Source organism: Lonchura striata, chromosome 5, assembly GCF_050655825.1.
Source record: "Lonchura striata isolate lonStrDom1 chromosome 5, ASM5065582v1, whole genome shotgun sequence".
In the NCBI taxonomy this organism is placed as follows: Eukaryota; Metazoa; Chordata; class Aves; order Passeriformes; family Estrildidae; genus Lonchura; species Lonchura striata.
The window spans coordinates 66,766,674-66,791,267 of NC_140707.1; the positions used below are offsets into that span (position 1 = coordinate 66,766,674).

The window sequence follows — 24,594 nt, forward strand, 5'->3', positions numbered from 1 at the left end:
TTGTTTCACCATTGAATGACTGTGAGAAACAGCTGAGACACTGAAGCCACCCATTCAAAGTCTGAGGAATGAGAACAGCAGCAATCAATACCTGAGCTGCTTTCCTCTGCCACAGGGAGAGTTTAGAGTCAAGGTGAATGATAATAAATATTAAACTGGACATTGACAAAAAGCATTTTTCCACTGAAAAACTATAATCTGAATATGCACTGGAAATAATTACTGGCAATGTACTGGGTCCTCCAGATGTGACAAGAATGCAATGATCTGGGAGTCCCTCAGAGACAGAAGCACAGATGCAATCCAGCTGCTGCATCGTCTAGAAGATTGATCCTGTAAGGACCAGAAGTTTTAAAATGGAAAAGAAAATTCAGCTTAAATTCGACAGAAGTTAAAAGCACTCACATGGGAAAACCAAACTTTGAACTCTAGATAAATATAAATCGAATGTTCTCTGATCCCAGGTACCAAGTGAGAGGCAGCAGCTGCAACCTCCTGATGGCTCTTTAAAAGAAGACTTCCTCAGTAATGACTAAAAATTATTTTGCATTTCTTTCCTCATTTCCCCGGAGATCAAGGATGGTGCACTGGCGACTTCAATGGCAAATTTCAAAAGAATTAGTCTCAATTTAGACAGCCCAGCTCTTTTGTCCAAAAGTGAGAGTCAAAGAAAAGCATTTATAATCTTACAGCCTTCAGAGATGAATAAGCAGAACTGCATTACTCTGAACCCATGGGTTCATTATGGAAAGAAAAAAAGAGTATTTTTAATGCAAGTGAACTAGAATGGGGCAAAATCCTTGCAAAGTGAGGGCACAGAGGTGCTTTCTCAGAAACAAGCAGGTTCAGGTAACCTCTCAAATTTTCTGCAGTCTAATTTGAAACACCAGCTCCTTGTTTGCCCTAGAGTTGTGCCACACATTACAGCCCCTGAAATGACAAAACCAACTTTGTTTTCCCTTGGAAGCTGCAAGGCCACTACAGGCACAATAGAAAGATTAAAAGACCAGTTGCAGAAGGAAAAATACTGTAAAACAGATAAGCTGAGAATTTCTCCTGACAATAAGACAGAGGCAATGTTTGGAGTTCTGGTTTTTATGCAATAAGGACTTTTCTATTTCGGTTAATACATGTCATGTTGCTGAATATGCATTTACACCGCACAGTCTTCTCTCAATATTAAAAATATTATAGCCTTGTTGTCCACACTAAAAGGTTTCTTTTTTTCAGTCTGTATATCTCCCCTCTTTCAAAATTTGCTTTCCATTATGATATATCACAACAAAAAATACATTGTTCACTATTCCTCCTTGCATATCAACACAAAAGGAATGTGAAGAGCACTCGGATTTCTACTCCCTGCCTAGGCATAAGATAAGACTTTATTTTTGGGAGCCAAGCTGCTCCTTCATTGAAGAAACAGCAATATATCTCAATTTAAAAAATACTGATTAGCAAATCTCATAGCACTTTACTAACACATGCAGCCAAAACAACACTGAGACTACTGTGTTTCTCCCAAACTGGAAGGATGTTGAAAACTTAAATGATTCACTTACATCTGATCTAAAGATGAGAGCTCCGCAATTTATGTTTTATTGTCAAATGTTTAAAGGATTAAATCTAACTAAAATACACAATACACAAGCTTCAGAGCACACGTTATCTTTAACATCTTATTTCCAATTAGCAAGTCAAAATAAAGAAGACATGGGGAACATCTGGCTTCAAAAGAAAAGCTCTGGAAGAAATCAAGATTTTGGTTCTTTTGGGCCTCATTTAAGGCTGCTATTTTCCCAGACTCTTGAATCTGGGAGAGATGTAAAGATTATTCTCTTTCTCAAAGAGGGGAAAATAGCAGACATACCACCATGTGATTGAGTATTACATCATTCATACTTACAACAATACTGAGCCAGTCTGGCAGTTGAACTGAAAAGACATTTCCTTTTGCCTTCGAGGAAGGACATGGACCTGCCATAAAGGCAGATGAAACAGGGAAAAGTTAGAAAAGGCTCAGCTCTCCATTGCACTTGGCATGAATTACAAAATGCTAAAAATGTTTCATTGAGGAGCAATTCCAGTATGAGGTTTACATATGAAAATTACATCATGCAAACAAAATGCTAGTGACAAACATCTGAAGGAAAAAAGACAGCTTTTGAGAAAGACCTTTACCCATTTTTAAAAGGCTTATACTTTACTGGGATGTAAGAAATCATTATCAAGACCACTCTCAAGATATAAGGCCAGGTCAGGTGTGAGGATGAATCCTGTTTTTACAAAACAAATCTGACAGGTAATATTGTTTCTCTGATATACCTTCACTTTGTTCTTAAGACATCAAAAACTGCCAAGACAGAAAAAGCTGCATAAGTCTTAAGAATAGGATGAAAGTGGACACAATTTGAGAAAACCTCAAGCTAAAATATTTGCAGATTGCAAGCACAGAAGGGCTTATAGGTCTCAACACACTGACTTTTGTTCACTCTATTTTGCATTACTGATCTTAATTAATCTAATAAAATGCATTTGTGTTCTGAGGCAGCATTCTTACTGCATTAAAATTCAAATACACAATCTTGTATTTTAATGAAAGAAAGCATTTCATTTTCTAATTGACTTTTAAAGTATTAAAATGCATAAAATATTAGTGATGGCTACAAGCAGGAATATTTTTCAGTGACCAAATCAAAACTATCAACCATCATTGACCATGTTTGCTGTCAGCATTTCTTTAAACAAAGCATCAGGTAACGCTTTTTTTCTTTTTTTTTTTCCTTTTTTTTTTTCCCTTAAGAGGAGCATGGCCATGCAGGGAAGGAAGGGGAAGCATCTCCTCCTCATCCCACACCATATCCAGCATATCCTCTGACAAAAGCAAGAATGTACAGCTGCACAGTAACCAGCTGTACCCCACTGTTTTTATTCAGCTGGTGTTAGCAACATATTACCTCCCATCAGGTCAAAACACCACCCAGTTATAATTCTGGTTTTGCTGACACAAGCCCCAAAATTCAGATGCAGAGATAAACCATATTAAGCAGAGAGCCAACTTAATTATTTCCTCTTTTAAACAAGCTTTAAGAAGATTGTTAAATATTTATTTTCACAAGCATGCAAGGATTGCTGAAGGTCAGAGACATCAGAGGTGTGATCCCTTCCTTATCATCCCTCCTTTGTATTCATTTCCCTGGAAGGAGGCCTCCCTGCCATCACATTTCCCTCCCATCATCCATCACCCAGAACTCATCCTGACGTTGTTCCTGTGGTTATCCCCCATGCCCCTGCCACCACCTTTCAGTTCACTCCCTCCCAGTGCTGCCAGTGAGGGCTGTCCCTTGTATTTCTACCCCAGAATTACTGATGCCTTTGTATTTCTTCTGCTCCTGCTTTTTTCCTTGTTTCACCTTTACCATGAGAACGTCTCATCCATTCAGACACCCCAGACTGGAAGTTAATTACTAAGAGGACAGACCATGCAATTCATTTCATTAATTATTATTTTTATGCATGCAATAACAAACCAGTATTGCACATTAAAAATCTGGCTCAGATGCTTCTGCTGTATTTCTGGGTTACACAAGGCCTGACGTGGTGACAGAGCACAGGGTTGCCAAACACTTCTACCCATACAAAATGCAATTCAAGCCCACAGTGACTAAAGCTTCAGTGAACCTACTACAGATTCCTGCCCCTTCATTTCAAAAGGCAACAGTGATTTTTGTTTGTCCCAACACAGGAAGGTATGATGGGCAAGGGCAAAGGACCTCCAGAATTAAAACAATGTAGGTGCAGCAGCTCTACTGACTGTAGACCACAGGGGTTTCAGCAGTCATAGAATATCCTGAGTTCAAAAGAACCCACAAGAATCATCTAAGTCCAACTCCGGAGCCTGCACAGAACACCTGAAGAATCACACCACACGTCCAAGAGCATTGTCCAAATGTTTCTTGAGCTCTGTCAGGCTTTGTGCTGTGATCACTTCCCTGAGGAGCTGTTCCAAATCACTCTCTGGGTGAAGAACCTTTTCCTGATATCCAACCTAAAGCTCCCCTGACACAGCTTCAGGCCATTTCCTTGGGTCCTGTCACTGCCACCACAGAAAAGACAAAGTGTCTGCCCCTCCTCTTCCCCCATTTAGGCTGCAATGAGGTCTCCCCTCAGCCTCCTCTTTTCCAGGCTGAATGACCCCCAAGACCCCAAGACCTCAGCTGCCCCTCTGTGGCCTTCCCTCACAGCTGTTCACCATCCTCACGGCTCTCCTTTGGACACTCTAACAACTTCATGTCTTTTTTTACATTGTGGTGCCCAAAACTGCAGCCAGGACTGGAGGTGAGGCCACTCCAGTGCTGTGCTTTGAGAAAAAACTGCCCAGAGAGAGACTTGAAACACTCTGCTCCGCAAAGCAATAAAGCATTTCTGCAGATAGATTTCAAAAGAGTATTATTTGGACCTCTACTGTTCAAAATTTCCCCTAAATGAGGAAAACAAAGCTATCAACACCAGCCAAAACCTGTAATCTTGATAGGCCATCTTGTGACCCTGTCCCCCTCTCCATCTCTGCAGATGGTTTGTTCAATGCTGCATTATGGAAAAGCTGACAATTTGAGCCACCTGCTGTGTACCAACATCCTGAAAGGAAAAAAGTTGGTCACCTCTCTACACAAAAGCTGGTGAGAATTTCATCAGTGAATTTAATGGGGCATGATCAGGTCTCCCCTTGGCAGGACCAAAGGTCAAGCTCTATTTTATCCAGAGTTAGTAACAAGTGAACAGAAAAGCAAATTTTCAGAGTGTGCAGTTCTTAAACAAAACACTAGCCTGAGCACACACGTATGCGTGCAAAATTGCAATCCTCCTGCTTCTTTTGGCTGATATATTTAGAAATCCTATTAGCTGGAGAGATCAACATTCTTATCTGAATTTCCAGGATGCTGTAACATGCAAAATTAGAGCAGCTCTCTTAAGTGGGTCAATTATCACTACTGCACTTACAGCAGCTTTTCCACTCCCTCCCTGCAGCATCCGTAATGGGCATTTAGCACAAGGATTTCAGCAGTCAGATGTTGAGTTGACACAAACCACAATGTAAAGTTCCCTTCCCCTTTTATATTTTCAGAATCTTAAAGGAACAAAGGCAATCACCCAAGTACAGAATCTCCACATTAAAATTGCAGGCTCCCAGCAGAAAGCTTCGATGACTTCCAGAACAGGGCACCCCGCAGGATAATTCCAGGCAGCAATCACACTGCTCTCCTGCCACATCTGAGTCAGGCACAAATAAGGTTTATAGCTCTCCCCTCCAAGGGATGAGAGGAGAACCTGAGGGCCACTAATCATGTACCCAGCCCTGTCCCCCAGGGTGCAGGGCCACACAACCAGTTTGAAAGGCTTCAGGTTATTATCTCCTCAAGAAGGAATTCTCTTTAAAATTAAAAACACTGCAAAGTACCAGACATAAGTGGAGCAATTCAAGCACCCAGCACCACTTCAGATGCTACAAAGACATCCAGAGGAAACACAGGCTCTCCTGCAACACAGCTGGAGGCCAGGTGAGATATCTGAGAGGAATCTGCCTCACTGCCCCACTGCTGCCACCCATGAGCAGCCCTGGCAGTAAGGGGATGCAGCAGGGAAGAGGACAGAGCCACACAGGGGAATACATGATGTCAACGAGCACATGGAAAGGAAAATTTTACTTTCCCACCAACTGGAAACATGAAACACATCATTCTCTCAGCACCACACTTGCTTTATACATATCTCTTTATAGGGAAAAAAATGTGTGAGGCAGCACTGCAAGTGAAAGATTAAATGATTCTCCTTCATTCCATGGAAAAGCAGACTGGATCTGCAGGGTGCAGGTCATGAGCCCTGCTGCTGAAATTTCAACAGATCCAGTCCTGGCTGGAGGAGAGGGTGACAGAGAGAAATTAAGGTGCAGAAATTAAATTTCTATTGCTGTCCCTGGCTGCCCTCTTCTCTACATCTCCAGCATTTTCTCGTGTGGTACTAAATAGGAATGATCACAAAAGCCAAGCATTACCAAACACCTAGCTCTTTGGAAATCTATGCAAATTACATGGGGCAACAACAGTCACACTGTATTTAAGGCAGCAATTTTTCCTTAATAGATGAAACTCTTACAGCTAAAATCCATCCACTCAAAAACAGAGCAATTTTAAGTCTTCATTTTGAAATTATGTGAACAAGGCTTTTGCAAGCCTTCAAGTTCAAGCAAATGCTTCATTAGGAAACATTTCTTCACCAAGAATGTGGTCAAACACTGGAACAGAGTTCCTAGAGAGGTGGTCAAATCCCTCAGGTTGTCAGTGCTTAAGAAGCATTTGGAAAATGCCCTTAACAACATGGTATAACTTTTGGTCAGCCCTGAATTGGTCAGGCAGCTGGATTAGGTCAGTTCCAACTGAAAAAATTCTACTCAACTTACTATGAAGATCTTGGCATCTCATTACACACAGTGAAATGAAGTCATTTGCCTCAGTAAATATTATGTGTATTTTAACCGTGCAATTTAAAATCCATTTTTATTCTCATATGTCCTTGTCACACTCCACACTTGAACAAAACACATTTTCAATGCAACACCAGTTAATAAAAAAAAGTAAAAGGTCAGTTACTAAAAAGAAAGTCTTTAACCAGAGAGAAATAGAAACTGGTTTTATTAACCTCCCTAACCACAGCTTTAAATTTTTCTTGATTAAAGCCTAATTTCAAAAGTTAACTTTTTAATCAGAACACTAGGGCCTGCTGGCTCCAGGAAGTTTTAGTAGAGGTCAAAAGATTGCTGGAGATCTAATTTTTTATTTCTAATAAAAAAGGAAGTCTTGCCCTTTTCTTTGCAAAGACAGACCTTGAAGTGTTAGTACAGAAACAAAGATCGTATCCATCTAAGGTTCTCATGGTGAAGTTGTACAAAGCTTCCCAAGACCACATGGAGCCGACAGAGCTGCCAATGCTTGCAGGGAATTAGCTGAACTCTTCTTGCAAAGACCAATGTGGCAGAAAAGTCTAGGAGCTGCTGCCTAACCAAGGATTAGAGACCAGTTCCCCATTCCATCACAGATTTTCTGGGTAACTCTGAATATGTCACTTAGCCTCAGTTCTGCACCTGGAAATGAAGATAAATACTGGCAACTTCCCTTTCTGTGACATGAAAATAAACACATTAAAGCAGGAGACTTTCAAATAGCTTGGCAATAAAGTACAAGTACTGCAGACAGATAGGAAATAACAAAGTGCTGCCCCATTCATCTGCCCAGCTTTTTCCCAAACCCTCCTTGCCTGCTGGGATCCGGCAATGCCTTTGTGATCTTCCCTCAAACAAACGGGAGGTTCACAGGGCAGAGGAAGCCAGGGAGGAAAAGCTCCTTATGCTTTCCCACCCAGCTCAAGTTCACATCTGAAGGACTTGTAGGCACCAAACATTCTCCTGACAGCCTTCTGCTCCCCACGCCCAAACTGAAGAAGTTATTTTCCTTATACATTTCTCAGAAATGCTCTTTTGCAAACAACTCAGGAGAGAGACCTCACTTGGCTGCTTTGGTCTGACCCCAGGAGGTTCCCACCTCTGCTCTCTGACAAAAAAGAGCTACCAAAGACCCCCTGAATAATTCAACCTCAACCTCAGAGGCTGCGCAGCCCAGAGTCTCCCCTCATTGAGATCAGCTTTACAGGAGGGAGAAAATCCTGCCCTGAATTTACTTTCAGAGGCACACAGGGATATTTACACAGGATGGCTACTGAGACTAGGGCTAGGGACTCTTCTCATGTGGAAAAGGTCTTATTTACTATGCTCTGACAAGACAGGATTTGGTTTACAACTAAAGGTGTATTTTTCAGAGAGCTTCAAAGGAAAGGAATAAATAAATAGTATTAAAAATGCGCATGTGTGTGGGATAAAACACATTTACTATGTGCTATAATGTTGCTATAACAGACCCCAGGTGGTAGCACTGGAAAATATTACACCAAAGAGTGGACAGTTGTACAGCTTTTCTAACCGTTGTATTCAGTACCAGGATTACAAACAGAATGAAATGTTCCTTGATTAAAACAAACTGCTATCCCACCTGTTAAATCCTGGCCAGGCTGTCATTGTTCCTGAGTGAGCCTGGGGCAGCCACAGGTTACAGCTGAGGCCAGAAGTCACTCAGACACCCTGCCTGGCTCTTCCCAAGTTCCCTCTCAGGAACAGTGAGAGCAGCTAAAGCGCCCTTTGTTTCCATTCTAACGTGTGCAGGGGTGGAAAAGCTGTTCAAAACATTAGAGAGAAACAACTCAGGGCTGTTACTATTCCAAGAAACAAATTAAAAGGCAGAGTCTGAACTGCCCAGAGCGTTGGCAGTGCCAGACAAAGTCAGACGTCACTGGAACGCTCAGCATCACTCAGACCCTGGGAGAGGCACAACAGGTTCCATCACACCTGAGGGTTTAGAAACCCCTGTCTCATTCAGATGGATTTTCTGCATTATATCTTTACTTCTGACACTGATAATGCAGACACATCGATGCATTTTGTAAAGAGACTAATAAATTGAAGTTTTTATAGGCCACTCATCAGAAGGATGAAACACCTCCCAGATCCAGCTAATAGTTAGCAAGCTGTTTTCCCTGGAAAACATTAACACTGACAAGCAATAAAGGAAGGCAAATGAAAAGCTACGCCAAAGTGGCTGCACTGGGGGGGTTGGTTCACATAACCTAATAAAACCATAAACTGATGTTAAATCAATTCACATCTCAAATAATACATACAAAACTTTCCAAAGGATTACAAATAAAAGCTGCTCTTCAGATTAATATTTTTTTATTTTCTCCTTAAGTTGTGGAACTATTTTTTCAGATCAAAAAAATTTGAGTTACCAGAATATTTTGCATTTTTGCATTAATTAAATAACGCATAAGACCCAAGGAGAACATAATGTTTTCCTACTTCAGGCTGAGGTTTATTCAGGCATAATTCAGACTGCTCTAGTAGACTCAGTTAAAGTATTCTTCACATTTTCACAGAGGCTGGCTGGCGACATGTATATTATGAAAAAAAAGAAGAATAAGCAGATAACCATGTCAGATAAATGCATTCCACTCCCTCAAACTGAACTTGCAGACACAATTAAATTCTCTTTTCCCTCTCCAAATGCTTCCCACTCCTTTGGTTCTGCCACAAGAACACAACATTTCTTGTCACTTCAGTCCCTTACTACATCTCCCCAGGCATTTTTGCTCCTTCTACCACACAACTTTTTAAGCAACTACTTAGTGATGTCTTCTACTGCTAACACTATGCTGTTCCCAGGTAACATCTCCTGCCTCCAGAACTCCCAAGTCACTTGGATAACTCATTTGGGCCACCCAAAATTAGTGAGCTGCCCCTCAGTTCTGAGGATGCTGCTGCCCTTCACTACTTCTTCCACATCACCTCTTTCCTCTAAAATACTTTCATCAATCTTCAGCTTTTAATTTCCTTTTCCAAATTTCTCCCACAGTTCTTTGTTAGAATTCTAAAATGAACACAATGACAATGAACACTTGAAACTCAGGACCCTGGCTGTGCAGTGTATTTACATGTTGAAGTGTTAAAAATACTGCATGTCCTCTGTACAGAATTACTCTTTCCAAGCCCTCCTCTGCACCTTCTCCAGAAGACCAAAACCAATGGCAAGTTTATTACTCTGAATATGGATTTTAATTCTTGCTAAAGCATTTTGTCACGTGGCCATCCTCTCTACACCTGCTCTTGGCCCCTCTGCTCCACAGGCCCTGGGAACACCCCTGCCTCTGTGGCCCAGGTCTGTACTGCCAGATTTAAGCTGGGAACAAGTATAACATGCTGATAATGATCATCATAATTAATCTACAGAGCCCTGAACATATCTTAGTTTCAAAGGTCAGCAATTTGCACCCGTGGCCCTCAAGTTTCAATGAAAGGAAAAGATACCAGAAGAGGAATTTGTATTTCAGTGTTGAGAGTCCATAATTTATTTGGGCTTCGTTGTTTGAATTACATGGGATTTTAAATAGTAATAGAAAACAAAATAAAACAAAACAAGCAAACAAGCAAAACCATAGCAGAACACAGGCAGAAGCTGAATGAATGCCCTCTCCCAAAGTGACGAAGGTTAAATTCTTAATGTCAAGTACAAAATAAGGTTTAGCTAATGTATTAAAAAAAAAAAAAGCTATTAAAAGTTGAGCCTTATGGACATGCACTACAACCTTTTCATTCCCAGCAAATGAGGGTGGAGTATTATTGCTATAGAAATACAGAACTCTTTGCAGTTTTATTCATACTTTACTCCTAGTATTTTATGTGAAGTGTCACACAGGACATTATCTCCATTTAACAAAGAACACTGGGGAATTCATTTAGGGATTTATTAAGTGTCAACTGGACTAGTACATCTTGCACATAAGCGGGATACATGCTGAAATACTTTAAAGAAGGTTAAAAAGCAAGTGAATTATTTTTGCTTTATTTGTTTGCTACATGTTAGCACCACTTGCTGCACAGATGGCTGTACATTGCAGTGTACCTATCTGCCTCTTACAGCCCACATTTCTTCAAATCCTTTTTATCCCTATCAGTGGGGAAAAATGGATTTGCAAATTACAGCTGGGCTATCATTCAGAAGTATCAAATAACAACTGTAAAAAAATTACTTTAAACATGACATGAGCATAGATATAACACAGAATCATAAAAGGGATCTTAGAAATAATTTATTTTCAACATCCCTGCCGTGGGCAGAAACACCTTCCACCAGACCAGGTTGTTTAGAGCCCTATCCAGCCTGGCCTTGAACACTGCCAAGAATGGGGCAGCCACAGCTGCTCTGGCTGTGCCAGGGCCTCAGTTTCCTCACTGTAAATAATTTTTTAATAGCTAATCTAATCCCATCCTCTTTCAGGAAGTTACCTGGAAGATATATTATCAAAATATTGGTAACACCTTAAAATCAACACTGTCTTTATGGCAATGATAAAGTGTTCCTGTTCAAAGTTCACATGGAGACTTTACAGTAGGAAAAACCAGTGTAATAGGCAAGCCTGCCTTTTAATTCCATTATGACTGCAATACCCTATATTTTTAAACATGCAAACAATTACCACAACACTACTACAAGATCAGAAAGTACTACTTTTAGAATACTGAATATATTTTCTGAAACGACAAAAAATATCTCAGTCTTAAAAGGAAAGCTAAATTTTTCAACTGCAAAAATATAAAATGAGAGCAGCAATCTCGAAAAAGCATCAAATCAGAATGCTGAAGATGTGGACAAACTGTTTGAAAGTAGAAAGAAACTAAATACAGAATTGTAGAATGATAAAATGATAGAATGGTTTGGGAGTTGGAAGGGACCTTAAAATACATCCAGTTCCAACACCCCTGCCATAGGCAGGGACGGCTTTCACTAGACCAGGTTGCTCAGAGCCAGAGCAACAGAAATAATTGTTTGATATTAAACTCTGAATTCCAGCAACTAAAATACAACGTAAAATAAATAAAAATATATAAAACAAATTTATTTGGATGTCATCAGTATTTAAAGCTTATGTGGATTTTAATTAAGCTCCCCAAGACAAAAATAGAGATGGTAAAGCAGGGAGTACTCACTTGGAAATATGTCCTGTGTGCATCTCCAGCCACTGATTTCCTGTATGATTTTTGAACAAATTTCAGAATTTATAAAATATCTTTTTTTTCAAGAACTAAAACAGGAGTGATACTGTCCTTCCTGCAAATATCAGCAGAAGGAAATCCAAATATGTTGATGAAAAACCCACTGGAACACTAATCTATTCTCTGATGCTGACACTGCAGTAGGTTTGAGGTTAACTGTCATTTACTTTAAAAGAGAAAAACAAAATAAAAAAAAAATACTTCACAAATAATAAACCCTAGCAAAGCACAAGGGAAGTACAATTTCATACTCAAAGCAAATGTTGCGAATGAAGAAATTCAGAATTAGTGATGAGAGTCAGTGACATTTATAGCATTAAATACTAAGCATTGTGCATTTAGAAAGGGAACAAATTTACTTGAACCACAGGAAACACTCCTATTCACTTCCATGTATAAAACCAGCAATGACCAAGTTAGCCCTTAAACACCTACCTTTTCACACTTTGAAACAAGGTCTCAGTGGGATAGTTGACTTGCTAAAAGCAGGTCTTCTATTAATTTACATTTTATAACTGTGAAAGGATACGAGGAGTTCCTTCTGTCCTACACACCAGGTAGAGACAGGCAGCAATGACGTGGGTCCTCTTTCTGCCCCGGGTTAGATGTTTGCTCACAGCCATCTTGAAAAAATTAAAGGCAGTATCCAGACAATGTTGATTGAGTTGAAGCTGGTTTCCCAAGTGGTGAATCTGACGCTTCCCTAGGAAAATTAACAAGGAAAACAACAGCTTAACAACTATGTGGTTAACGTGCTTTTAGGCTGGGGTCTTTTAGTGTTGGGGCGGTTTTTTAAGACAAAATTAAGGAGGTGGATTTTGGATTTCATCTTTTCATGAAAAAAAAAGCTTTGTTTTGGACTGCTAAAATTGAAATATATGCAATCAATGAGCTCTGGAAAATTAAGCCACAAACATCAGTCCCACAGAGGATCCAAGCCATAAGCAAGACTTCTCAGACAAAAGATTATGCCCCCTCCCTTAACATCATTTGCCAATTAGCACTTGATTAGCTGTAGCCAAAAACCAGAGGTCATGATGTGTTTGACACTGATGTGCAAACAGAGATGCTTTTCTGCAGCTCTCCAAGAAGTGATGGAGTTTGCTGCTTCTCTGTCCACAAATGAAGTCCACAAGGACAGAGCTCAGCTCCTGGCTTGCCCGTGATCCCAACGATGGGAGGCACTTCCTTCCTCCAAAGACTTTTCACACCCCAGCCTTCATTTGAGGTTTGTATGCCAGACTACTTAGATTAGCTTGTGCCTTCAGGAAACAAATGTGCCTTCACCCTTAAAACAATAAAAAGAAAAAAATGTGTTTTGGATCATTCATGGCAGGAAGTGGTCCAGCTGCTGGGACAGATGCGGGAAGCGAGGTCCAATCCGTCCCCACAGCTCCAGCTTCAGAAGGATGTGCCGAAAAGACAGCTCAAGAAAAAGATGGGGGAAGTCATGAGGAAAACAGAGCACTCAAGTTCATCAGCATACGGGGTCAGACAGCACATCAAGAAAAATCCTTTAATTCAGTGTGCCGGGCAGATGTTTCCAGCACATGTATTTACAGGAAACTCATCTGTTCCCTTCAGAGATGTCAGGAGCAACTTGTGGAAGGGGCACAAAGGTGCCTGCCACGCCCACCACTCCTCACAGGAGGTGATGGCGACCACAAGATGCTTCCTAGAACACCACCAGCTCCTGCACAGATCACACATCTCAATGCAAACCCCTACACCATCATCACTAATACCATGGTGAAAAAGTTTCACCTCTGAACACCTTTTTGCCAAAGATGCTGGTTTTAACAAGGAGTGACTCCAGCCAGGCAGCTGGGCTCACTGGGACTCCAGCCAAACAGGAGCTGCCACAAAGCAGCAGCTTCTCCTTCCTGCACACGTGGAAATTATTGCACTCACCACCAAGATATCCTTTGAGGCACATAGGTCAACCAGGTGTAACGTGTTTGGACGGTGAAGTAAGAGCAGAGGAAGGATCCAACACCCTCCCTGGGAGGTGTGGGCACGATAAGCTACTCAAGGATAATCCAAAGCCCATTAGGTGAACAGTTTTTCCACTGCCATCAGCAGGCCCTGGACTGGCACTCACCAGCCTCAAATAGAAATACCACATCTTCCTAAAATTAAGGTACTAACTAGCACCTGGTATTTCCAGAATTTTATTTCACACTCCACAGTCTGTATGGTGCTTCTTCTGTCCCCAAGGAAGAATCAGTTTATACTTATTTTTGGTGGGGGGGAATGCAATTGAGTACTAAAAACTCATTTTGCAGCAGCAGCAAACCAGCTTCCCTTCAAAAACAAAGAACACATCAAAAAAGGAAAAAAAATAACATAGAGGAAGATACTTGAAATTAATTTCTTTCATAAGCTATTTTCACCACTGAGCTGCTCCCATCCCCAAGCTACCATTAATATTCTGAGCATTTAACCTTTTCCTAATTTCAAATGTTAAAATATAATTAATTCATCATAATCCATCCTAAGAAAACAGTACGCTTGTTTGAGTAATACATGCTTTCTTAGCTGAACTCTTCAACCACCATCAATATTTTAAAGTAGAATTACTTTAGGGGTAATTGTCTACTGAAAAAACACCAAAGAGATCTAAGAGAAAGGTACTTGTCTACTTAGGAAATGCTATTTTTCTGAATGCTTTACTCAGCCTTCTGCAGACCAGAGAAGGCTTTAGTTCTGTGTGCTAGAACTCCCCCAGGCTGCCCTGTGGTATTATATCAGTCACACAGTTTGTGGGAAAACAAGACAACTGTTACACTGCTGCTTATCTCCAAAATGAACAACTTAATTCAGGATAAGAATCATCTTAGAAATTATGTATATCTTGATGACTAACTTGGTTTTGTCCTTATTTGTGAGAAGAGAGAAAGAAATGTACTGCTTACAGCATCATCTAAGACAAACATTTACATTTTGCAACCAGTCTCCTATTTACTAAAGAAAGATCAAAAGCTTTGTTGTTTCCCCATCACCACCTCCGCCCCTTGAATTTAACGTGACAACAAAATTCTATTTTTCTGGTATCTTATGTAACACTATGAAAAAAATAGCTGGAAAAGTTAGCAAGTTTGCTTCTAGATTTCTCCACAGGAAACTTCAAGATACCCTTTACTCTTTCTGGTTCCTTCCCAGATTCAAGAATGCACTTCCCAGAGCCCAAGAAAAGGCAGATATCAGCTAGATGGCTGTCACCCCAGTAATGCAGTACACAACCAAGCCATTGTAGAGTGTCCTCACCCTAGTCAGATGACAACCAAATGCATGTCATTTAGTAACTTCCAACTTTTTCTGCCTAGCTGGCCAATCTGACATTTCCAGAGCTGAAAAATGTGCCTCCGTAACATTTTATTTAACTACAAATACAGTGATTTAATCTGTTCGTATCTGAAGAGCAGATGATCATACATAGATAAACTGGGCTTTAAGAAAACAGCTGATCAAAATAAACTCTCTATCCAATGCTCCAGTTACTGCTGACAAACAAGAAAAGAGGCCAAATACTCATTCATACTGCCGGTGCTCAACATGAGAAGTCTCCAAAACTGAGCAGCAGCAGCCACAAACCTTGCTAAGCATTGGGATGCTGCTCCCAGCAGCAGGGTCAGTGCAGGGAGGAGCTGCTGAGCAGCTGCAAGCTCCAGGGCTGGGAAGATCAGCAATTCCCTCCAGCAGACCTACAGCACTGCATTATGGCCATCAGCCCTTGAACATTCTCCCTCTCCCACTGCTCCTTGCTAGCTGGGTGGCATTTTATAACCTTGCATTTGCTGTTTCCCTCCTGCCTCCATCTCTGCTGACTGCCAGCGTGGCTCCAGTGCCACTCTCACTGTGAGCTCCCAGTGAGCTGCTCCAGCCAGCTGCAAGGATGCAGGCAGCCTGAGGACCTCAGCCAAAACCCTGGGAATATCCCACAGTACAATGCAGTTTATTAGCAATCTGCTAATAAACTCAGTGTCTACCCGATTCCATCACAGTGTTACAAACGCCAATGAACTGAGATTCTCTACTGGATGGAAAAGAACTGATACACCTTTAAACCCTATCATGATCTGGGTTATAGAACACTCACAACAACACCTTCCTGACTTTTTTATCCATTTTATCCTGCAGGACAGTTTTAAAAAAAGTTTCAATGTGACCCTGCTCTAAAATCCTGCAGCTACTGTCTCAGTACAGTAAAGAAATATCATCACGTGGAACAGTCAGAATTAAGTATTGAATTTTTCTTTTCCGAATTGCTACGTAGAAGCACAAGTTATAACACAAAATATGTAGGGGTAAAACACGTTTCTTAGTAGATGCATCTTTTATTAGTAACTTGCAATAAGCCTTGTCTTTTTTGGGCCCTACAGGTTTCTGAAAGATGCTGGGATTCTTTTTTTAAACCACAAGAAATAGCACCTTTGAGGTCAAAGCTTACACTTCATGCTTCCCTTGCAATTTAGTGATGGCAAGAAAATTGGTATCTAAGTACCTCTGGGAGAAGGGCAGGGAACAGTGACTTTTTAAAAAGGCAGGACAAGTCCAACAGCAAGGTTTAAAAAATCCTCCCACATCCCTCACCAGTAAAAAGTAAGAAATTTTCTTTTAAAGAGCAAAAGAACAAAAGTCTAGAAACTACAGAAATTTTGCAATGCACTACGCACACACCACGCAATTCCCATTTATTTCTCAAAGGCTCATCATACCATCGGGTGGAGGGGGAGGCAGGGGGAGAAGTGAGAGAAAGAGAGAAGTTTGCACTTTTGTGATCAACACACAAAATCAAGTTCCCAGGCTACCAAGTAGTAAAGTTTATCACGCTCCTGAATCTGCAGCAAGAAACAAAAGGCCCTTTTCAGCTTTTAGTTCCAAGCCTACTAAAAAAAAAAAAAAAAAAAAAAAAAAGTGTTTCTACCCATCTACTCCCAGCATGCTGAAAGAAACACCATCATCTTCTCATCCGATGCCAACCTCGACGCTTTGAACTGGCACAGCAGACCTGAAGTGACAAGTTCACATAGGACCACAGAACACTGCTATCCTTTTATTTCAGATAATTTCCATTCTTTTGACAGAGGAAACGGTAGTTATTACAAAACAAAATGTGTAGGCCAGAAATCACTGTCAAAAAAAAAATAGATTTGCAGAATATCTTGGTTCTATTAAATGCTTACACAAGAGGCAGTTGAAAGCAAAACTGCAGCTTAAGTTATAATAAAAGCAAAGTAGAAAAAGAGGGAAAATCAGACATATTCTTCACAAGCAATTTTCTTTCTTTTATGATCTCGTTACTACAGAAACATCTTGTTCTCTTCCCCAGTGGTAGAGGAATCATACCTTCTTTTGGACCCCATAAAAGTCAGTAATGTCAAGCAGCTATAGCTCTACATTGCTCTTATCTGGCTTCTGCTGGCTCATCTTCAGCCTTCCCTTCAGTCTGACAGAGGCTGTAACACTGCTATTTCATATACTTGTCAGGATGAATCATAAGTTTCTAGGGAAATAACAGGCAGTACAAAGCCAGAGCCTAAATGAATTGTTATTACGATACTAAACTGCATCATCAAAATCCAGGCATATGGATTTTTTTTCTCCCCTTTCTGCAATTTGCTCAAGGGGCCCTGAAAACTAGTGCTACCTGAAGCAGGGAACAGAGTCATGTTAACAGCACTAATCCTTCTTTTGCAAAAAGGATTGTTATGGTAACAAACACTACATTCTATTAAAAGAAATATTTTGGATGGTTTATCTTGGATATTTGTTTCCACCATTTGAATTGCTTTACCAACTGAATTTTATGTGCAGATTTTGTTCTGCACTTGGGTTTTCGTTCCTTTTCTTTCTTTGAAAAGGCTGCCCAAAAGAACTCCAAAAAAAGAGAAAAAAGAGCAGTTTTTATGTGTGAGCATCCCTGCATGCTTTGTCACATCTTTCAATTTCAGCAATTCCCAGCTCAAAGCCTGAATGAATTTCCTGCTCTTTGCTCTATGCCAGGCTTCTATGTTATTTGTACTACAAATCAGTAAAACAAACAAACAAAGGCACAAAAGGGGCAGACCAGTGGGGCTACACTCATGAAGGCTGGTCCCAGCAGCCTAATCAAGGGCAGAGTCCTGTGATCAAAGACAAGAAAACATTTAAAGGGAGGGAAGCGAGCCTGCAGCGCTCACACTGAGCATTTCCAGCACGCACGCAATACAGGGAGCAAGGAACAGCTTCATCCCTGTGAGCCTGTAAGGAAAAAGGCCAATGAGCAGTAAAAGTAGCAGCACAGCAGGACACTGCAGCAGTGCTGACCCAGCACAGTAACAAGTTTAATTTTATCAAGGTTAGCTAAGAGTTGTTCCCAGTAACACCTAATTGCCCGTGAGGAAAGTGATGACCACGCTGGCCTCGTGCCCACGCTCTGCCTCACTCGAGCTAGCTCCTATCTTGCCATCTGCTTGTGGGTGCACCCCATATCCCCAAACCCAGGCTCTGCCAGACAAGAACTCCCCAGTTCCCCTACGGGATGTGTCAGTCCCCAGGCTGAGCACCCTGGGAACACCTGGCCCCGCTCCGACTGATGCATCCTCCGTGCCCATGTCACCTGGCAGACCTGCTTCAGGGGCTGCCCAAGGGTACACTCTGTTCCTGTTATCTCAGCAGAATAAAACAGTTCCTGGCCCTTTCCCTGCGATATTTCACCAACTGTGCCAGCAAAACTGTTTGTGGCAATGCACAGAAAATCAAACCAGTAAACTGACCTGTGTTAAAAATAACCTTGTGGAATAAAGAAGACTTAATCCAGACCTGTTTACTGAAGGATTGATGCCTCCTCTTTATCTCTGTAGGGCCAGACCCAGACTAGTTGAGTGCAGAGACCTGTATTCAATTTCTCTGCCTGCTGACAACAATCCAACCCATCCATTTTGCCTCCCACGAGAGTGCACCATCTACCAGGTGCAAGTCCCTTCTGTCCTGGTAAAGCCCTTCCAGAGCACGTCAAAGGCTCATTCACTCATTCAGATAAAGAGAACAACCATGCAGCTTTAAGAATAATGTCTTAAAAATTCAGATGGTGGTCACTGCCGCAACCAGTTTTTAAAAATTTGATACCAAGCTACTTTTCTTTCACCCAGAAAATTTGCTGTTAACATCTCTTCTCAGCACTTACCTGTACTAAAGTATTCATTCCCTCAAAATTTGGCCTTGTATTACATTAATGCCAAAACAGGCCTGCAAAGCACCCACACAACTTCTCCCACCTGCCCTCCTCAAGCACATTTTTCATTCCCTGATCCTATGATACCACTCCCTCTTTGAATATACAGCAACTGTCTATTTCAATTAATTTGTTTTAACCATTCTGAAAAATCTGGCATCACAAGTGGTTCCTCTTTGATATGGTTCCTCTTTGGTATGATTTTCTGCATACAGTTCCTAGAATTCTGCTTCCCTCACAGGTGGCACTTCTGCTGCCATTTCATTCCCATTATCCATCTAACTGCTACCCACACTTCAACAACAGACTAGAAACCATACAGCTGATGCAGGGGCTGCACTTAACCTATTGCTAATCTTGCCCATCATCCTCAAGACAGCAGCTTACTCATTTCTTAACCCTGCTTAATTATTCTTTTCAGCACAGCCAGAAGTCCTTACTGAATTTCACTTATGGTGTCATGTTGGGAAACCACAGTCAATGCTGATATTAAAAGAAAACAAAAACAAGAAAACCCCAACAAAACCCTTATCTGTTGATTCACCAGCACTGAAGGAATTGGATCACAACTGTTATAAGTGAAGCTAAAGCCCAATCTGTTCCTGCAGACAGCGTTCCCACCTCCAGCATGACATTTACATGGCCACACACTGATACAGATGAGGGAATTTGCTGTGCTGAAAATCAACCCGAACAACAAAAGAAGCTAAATTTTAATTTGGACCAGTTCCCTCATGTAACTCAACAAGCAGTCTCCCAAGCCTTAACAGCAGCAGAATGTGGCAGGGGCGAGGAGAAATTCTGTCAGCAGCCACATACACGTGGATCAACTTAAAGAAATGTGAGACTGAAGCCTAAATGGGTCAAAGAGAAAAGTACACACTATCCCTACGCTTCCTCCTGCTTCCCTGCTACTGCTGCCAGCCCTCGCTGCTCCTCCTGTACAAGGCAGCTTACACCAAAGTCTGATTATCACAGTTTAAACAAATGCTATCGTGCTCATTAGTTATTTGTCTATTAGAATGATTCAGGTCATTTCAGATTCATTTTGGAAGAAAGTAAATATGGGCTTTTTTATATCCAAAAGTTTAGCTAACTGAATTTTTTTTACTCACAGAAGATTTGCAGCTGTTTCAAAGTTGAAACAGCTGGAAAGCTGCACTACTGGCAAGAACTGTAAGCACATGTATGATTAATGTAGCATAACCCTTACCTGTCTCACATTAAGGGAACTGGAAAGAAAAAATTATAACATCAAGAAATTTAATTTAGTGGTAGCTTTTGGACATGCAAGATTTCCTTCTGAAAGCACCATCAGTTAGGCCTTGCTTTAATCTTCCTCTGTATTGTTTAGACAGATTTTTTTGTTTTGTTTTGTTTTGTTTTGACTACATCTTAAAAGACAGTTATTCTTAGAGATTTTTCTATATCTGTATACATGTAAACCTTTTCCCTTACACTTATCAATTACCAGTTGTAACTCTTGTCACAACAAGAAATTGAACATTTCTGCTGTCACACAGCATTACTGCTGATCCAAGCACAACCTTCAATTACCCAAAATCATTTTTACATCACTGCAAGGAAAAAAAAAGAAAAATATTTGCTCATTACATAATCTGAAGTTTTTAAAAGATCACTTTTCAAGAGTTTTACAAACCTGTAATTCTAGCATTTTGAGAATGACGGAACCTATTTCATACTTTTACAACGTCAAAAGCATTTAACTAACAAGCAACTGTGATCAATCGACCCAGCGGGAAAAATTCATGAATACAGCACAATACAGGAGAAAAATTACACTAGTTATTGGTAAAAGTTATCAAAACCTTTAAAACAAAACAAAAATGAAGACTGAACACAAAGGGATCCATTGCTGCAGTGGGAAACTTTGCAGATGCGAGCAGCATATAAATCAGCGCAGTGTTATCTGCTCACTGCCAGCCAGCTCTCCTGCCTTCCCTGCAGATCGGGCTGTGGCAGGCACGGCAGAGTGAAAGCTGACAGGAGCCATTCCTCAGCCTTGCAAGCACCATGGAAGGCGACAGGAGCCCCAGGAGTCACAGCCTCATGGACGAGGAGGATGCAGGAGCTGATGGTGTCCCATGCCAGAGCTGCCACTGAGACCCAGGGACAGGGACAGGAGCAGAAGTAATTGAGTTACCACAGCTGAACAATTACCACTTCCCAGCTGCACTGCAGCAGCCATTAGATAAGGTCACACATACTAAGATTGTTTAATAAAAAACCAACAAAAACCAACCTTCCTGTTTAATCCATATTCCCTGCTATAAAAGCCAGGCCAGCCTTTCCCTTTTCCTGCCAAGAGGCCCCTGTATATCCCTGTGAACCTTCCCTACTTTCCTGGTCCACCTTTAACACTCACCTTTTATAACATGTCTGAGAATTTACTTGTCCTCAGACACATGCAGAACAATTTTCCTCTCCTAGAGTTAAGCCCTGTTCCTCTGCACATCAGTTGTTCTGTCAAAATACAACTGTCAGTGGTAAGTTATTTCCACTCCCCATCATCCAACTGTGCAGGCAGGAAGGACCATACAGACAGACACTAATACCCACTCTGCTCTCAAGCCTCTACTTAAGGTTGCTGCTGCCTCCTCAGGACTGAAAAAGGCCCATGAGCCCAAAGCTGCTTTTGGGCTCTGAATTTCATTGTGGGGTTTGTTTTTTGGGCTTTGAGGTTTTCTTTCCTTTCTCTTCCCCTATAATTCCACACACACATCTAACAAAAGGGCACTCTCTCCACATCCTGGCCCTACCCAACTGGCAGTCAAAGAAGATGACACAGTCATTTTCAAAGTAAAATATAAACTAACATAAAATATTAGTAAAATATAAACTAATTGGCAAATCTCTTAAATCATCAAAACATATGGAAATACAATGAGATGGCATCAAGGTAAAAGGATGCAGAGATAAGTAGTTGAGGGGGTGAAGAAAAAGAGGGAGTTATTAAAGATATCAAAGGGATAAGAGATAAAACATGATCTAAAAATGGAAGCAGAAACAGAGAACTGAAATCAAGCAGGGAAAGGCACAGAGCTGTTACAAAAGCAAGAAAGACTGTATTAGGTTAATACTTATATAAGGTATTTTTATATGAAGCTGACGAGTGGTCAAATACTTATTCCTTTATACAGAAGGGATAAGAAACATGACAGTTAAGTAAGACAGCATCAGTCTTTATCCAGGCTGCAGCTGAAGAATTAAATTCCACCCATAGCTTGTCCCTGGCAGCTGAGTCCATCAGCTACAGCACTCATGCAAGCAGTGTGACTGTGCAGGGGCTGCTCTCCTTTAGCACCACAAACAGCCTGTTTAGATCAAAGCTACAGCTGCCCTTGGTAACTGCACCTCTGTCTTGCCCAGAGATGACAGAAGACATTATGGACAGGGCTTCAGCCTCTATTTTGCATCTCCTTCCCTTTTAAACTAAGCATAACTGAAGGTTGCCACAGCTAAGCCATGTAGTGAATCAGTGATGCCATTTATCAAGTCAGTCTCTTGTGGTCTCTACTTCAGCCTGGAGTTGGAAAGAGATTTATGTTCAAAGACAGAATGCACATATTTCAGGAAAAGCCTTGTATTTCTTTAAACAATAACATTTGCGTACATAAGATGTACAGACTGTTTCAGTAAGGAATTAAAACTACAATGCCATCTACATATTTCTAGAGAGCTCACATGGCCCTCTTAGAAAGTATTTGGCATGTCTGAATAATATTTATCTGTATGTTTGTGATGTCTTCCATTTATATAAGGCTACAATTTATGCATAGGATGTCATACATCAACAACTGTTTGGGATGAGGAAATTCTCACCAGACTTTGTTCTTATCCTCTGGAGCCCTGATCACCATAGAATATAAGATTGCGAGCATGACTGGGAAATACCCAGAGATTGAACTTAGAACCTTCACCTAATTATCTGACATGATTTGTTAAGAGAAAAGCAGAAGATCATTAGATCACTGGAAGATGAGGGAAGTTTAAGCCATAAATAGATATAAGCATGAGTTCATGCTTAAGGGCTAATAACATGAAATTAATGTAAGCACTATGTTAACAGGACCTTACAACAAAACTCCCTGGACCTCATAACAGTTTCCCAAGGGAACTGGTGGAAACTCCCACTGCTTGGAACATGAATCCAGTAAGGGCAAAACACAAGAAAAATTCACTATATGGAATGATGCTATATAAGAGAAATGGGCTAAGATGATTTACTAAGTTAAAGGAAGTTCTTATGCTTTTGCAAAACTGTAACCTTTAGAGAGAGGCTGCTTTGCATGACAGAATCATTCTGTATTCTGAGTGATCAGAACAAGGAAAAAAAAATCCCTCCACCCTTTCCTCCCCAAGTAGCCACCACTGCTGACTTGTACAACAGCCTTGAGCCTGCTCAGTTTGACACAGAACAGCCTAACCTGGACAGCAAAGATCCACCTACTCAAGTTTCTGCCTCTTAAATTTTTTTTCCAGTCACCTCCATTCTAGTTTTCCTAAATTAAATATTTATTCAATATTAACGTGCATTAATTATTTATTAAATACTGTATTAACAGCACATTCCACCAAAAAAACCCCAACATCTCAACACTTGTTCATGCAACAAAATCTGAGAAATTTTTTCCATAACCAAATCTTCAGATACCAACTTCCTTTGCTCTTCTAGGTGATCCACTTACCTCCTGTGTGCCAGTCCTTAGTAGTTAAAAGAAAATTTTAGGTAAGCACAATTACATTTTTCTGTTCTTTATGTGCTGAACCTCAAAGATCAATTACAAAAGGGCTTTTTCTATGCAGCCTGGCTCCAAGATAGGATGTGAGATCATCCATTAAACATAGATATCCAAGACTAGATGCATTATTAATTCCTTTTCCTCTAGGTAATATGGTATGGTGAAAAATAGCTACCAGAGAACATACTGACTACTGAAGACTTAAAGAGAAATCAGTGGATTTATGTGATGATTGCTATGTAGCATCCTAACAGATCTCATTAAAGGAGACATGGATTCTTCTCCCCTGATACTGCCACTGCTCCTACAGGATGCTCAGCACAAGAAAGAGTATTGATTGCAACAAACCCCCAAAATAGTCCTGAGACCAGCTGAGAGAATGATCTATCTGAATTTAATATTGCTGGAGTCTGACTACAGACAAGTCTAAATTTCACAGCATTTTCTGATTGGTGACAATGTTTAGAATTTTTTTTTTTTTTTTAATAAGCTGACTATAAAACACAACCTGCCTCAGAGTTTCAATCAGGCAGGTGCTGTGAAAACCAAAATGAGCTTTAACTTTGTAGGGCTGTAATCAAGGAAGCTGCCCTAAGGTAGCACTTAACATCAGCATCATCTTGTACCTAACTAACATATTGCTTCAATACAGTCCACAGAGTAAATTCTATTTACTGACCTATTTCAAGATCCACAAAAATAAACAAACACTTCAATCAACTGCCTGCCTCAGACCTGTTTATGCTACAAGCAGCTCCTCACTGAAGGCCTCAGAAGTTCTATTGCTACATTAATCAGCCTCAAGGACCATGTTTTCCCTCTGCAAAACAATTATCATCTGGCCCTTCCTACCTTTTGTATTTTACTTGAGTGTTATGAAAATCAAACAGGCTGATGAAATTCTG

General features: G+C 40.7%; 1 protein-coding gene across 1 annotated transcript in view; it reads right to left on the bottom strand.

The window, feature by feature from the left end:
- The window catches only part of BRF1 (BRF1 general transcription factor IIIB subunit), a 171,110-nt gene that overhangs the window by 116,249 nt on the left and 30,267 nt on the right, over positions 1-24,594 (bottom strand). Inside the window, exon 3 of the mRNA XM_021554502.3 lies at positions 12,240-12,413. Within this exon, the coding sequence (XP_021410177.1) occupies positions 12,240-12,413 (174 nt within the window). The remainder of the gene's footprint in view (positions 1-12,239; positions 12,414-24,594) is intronic.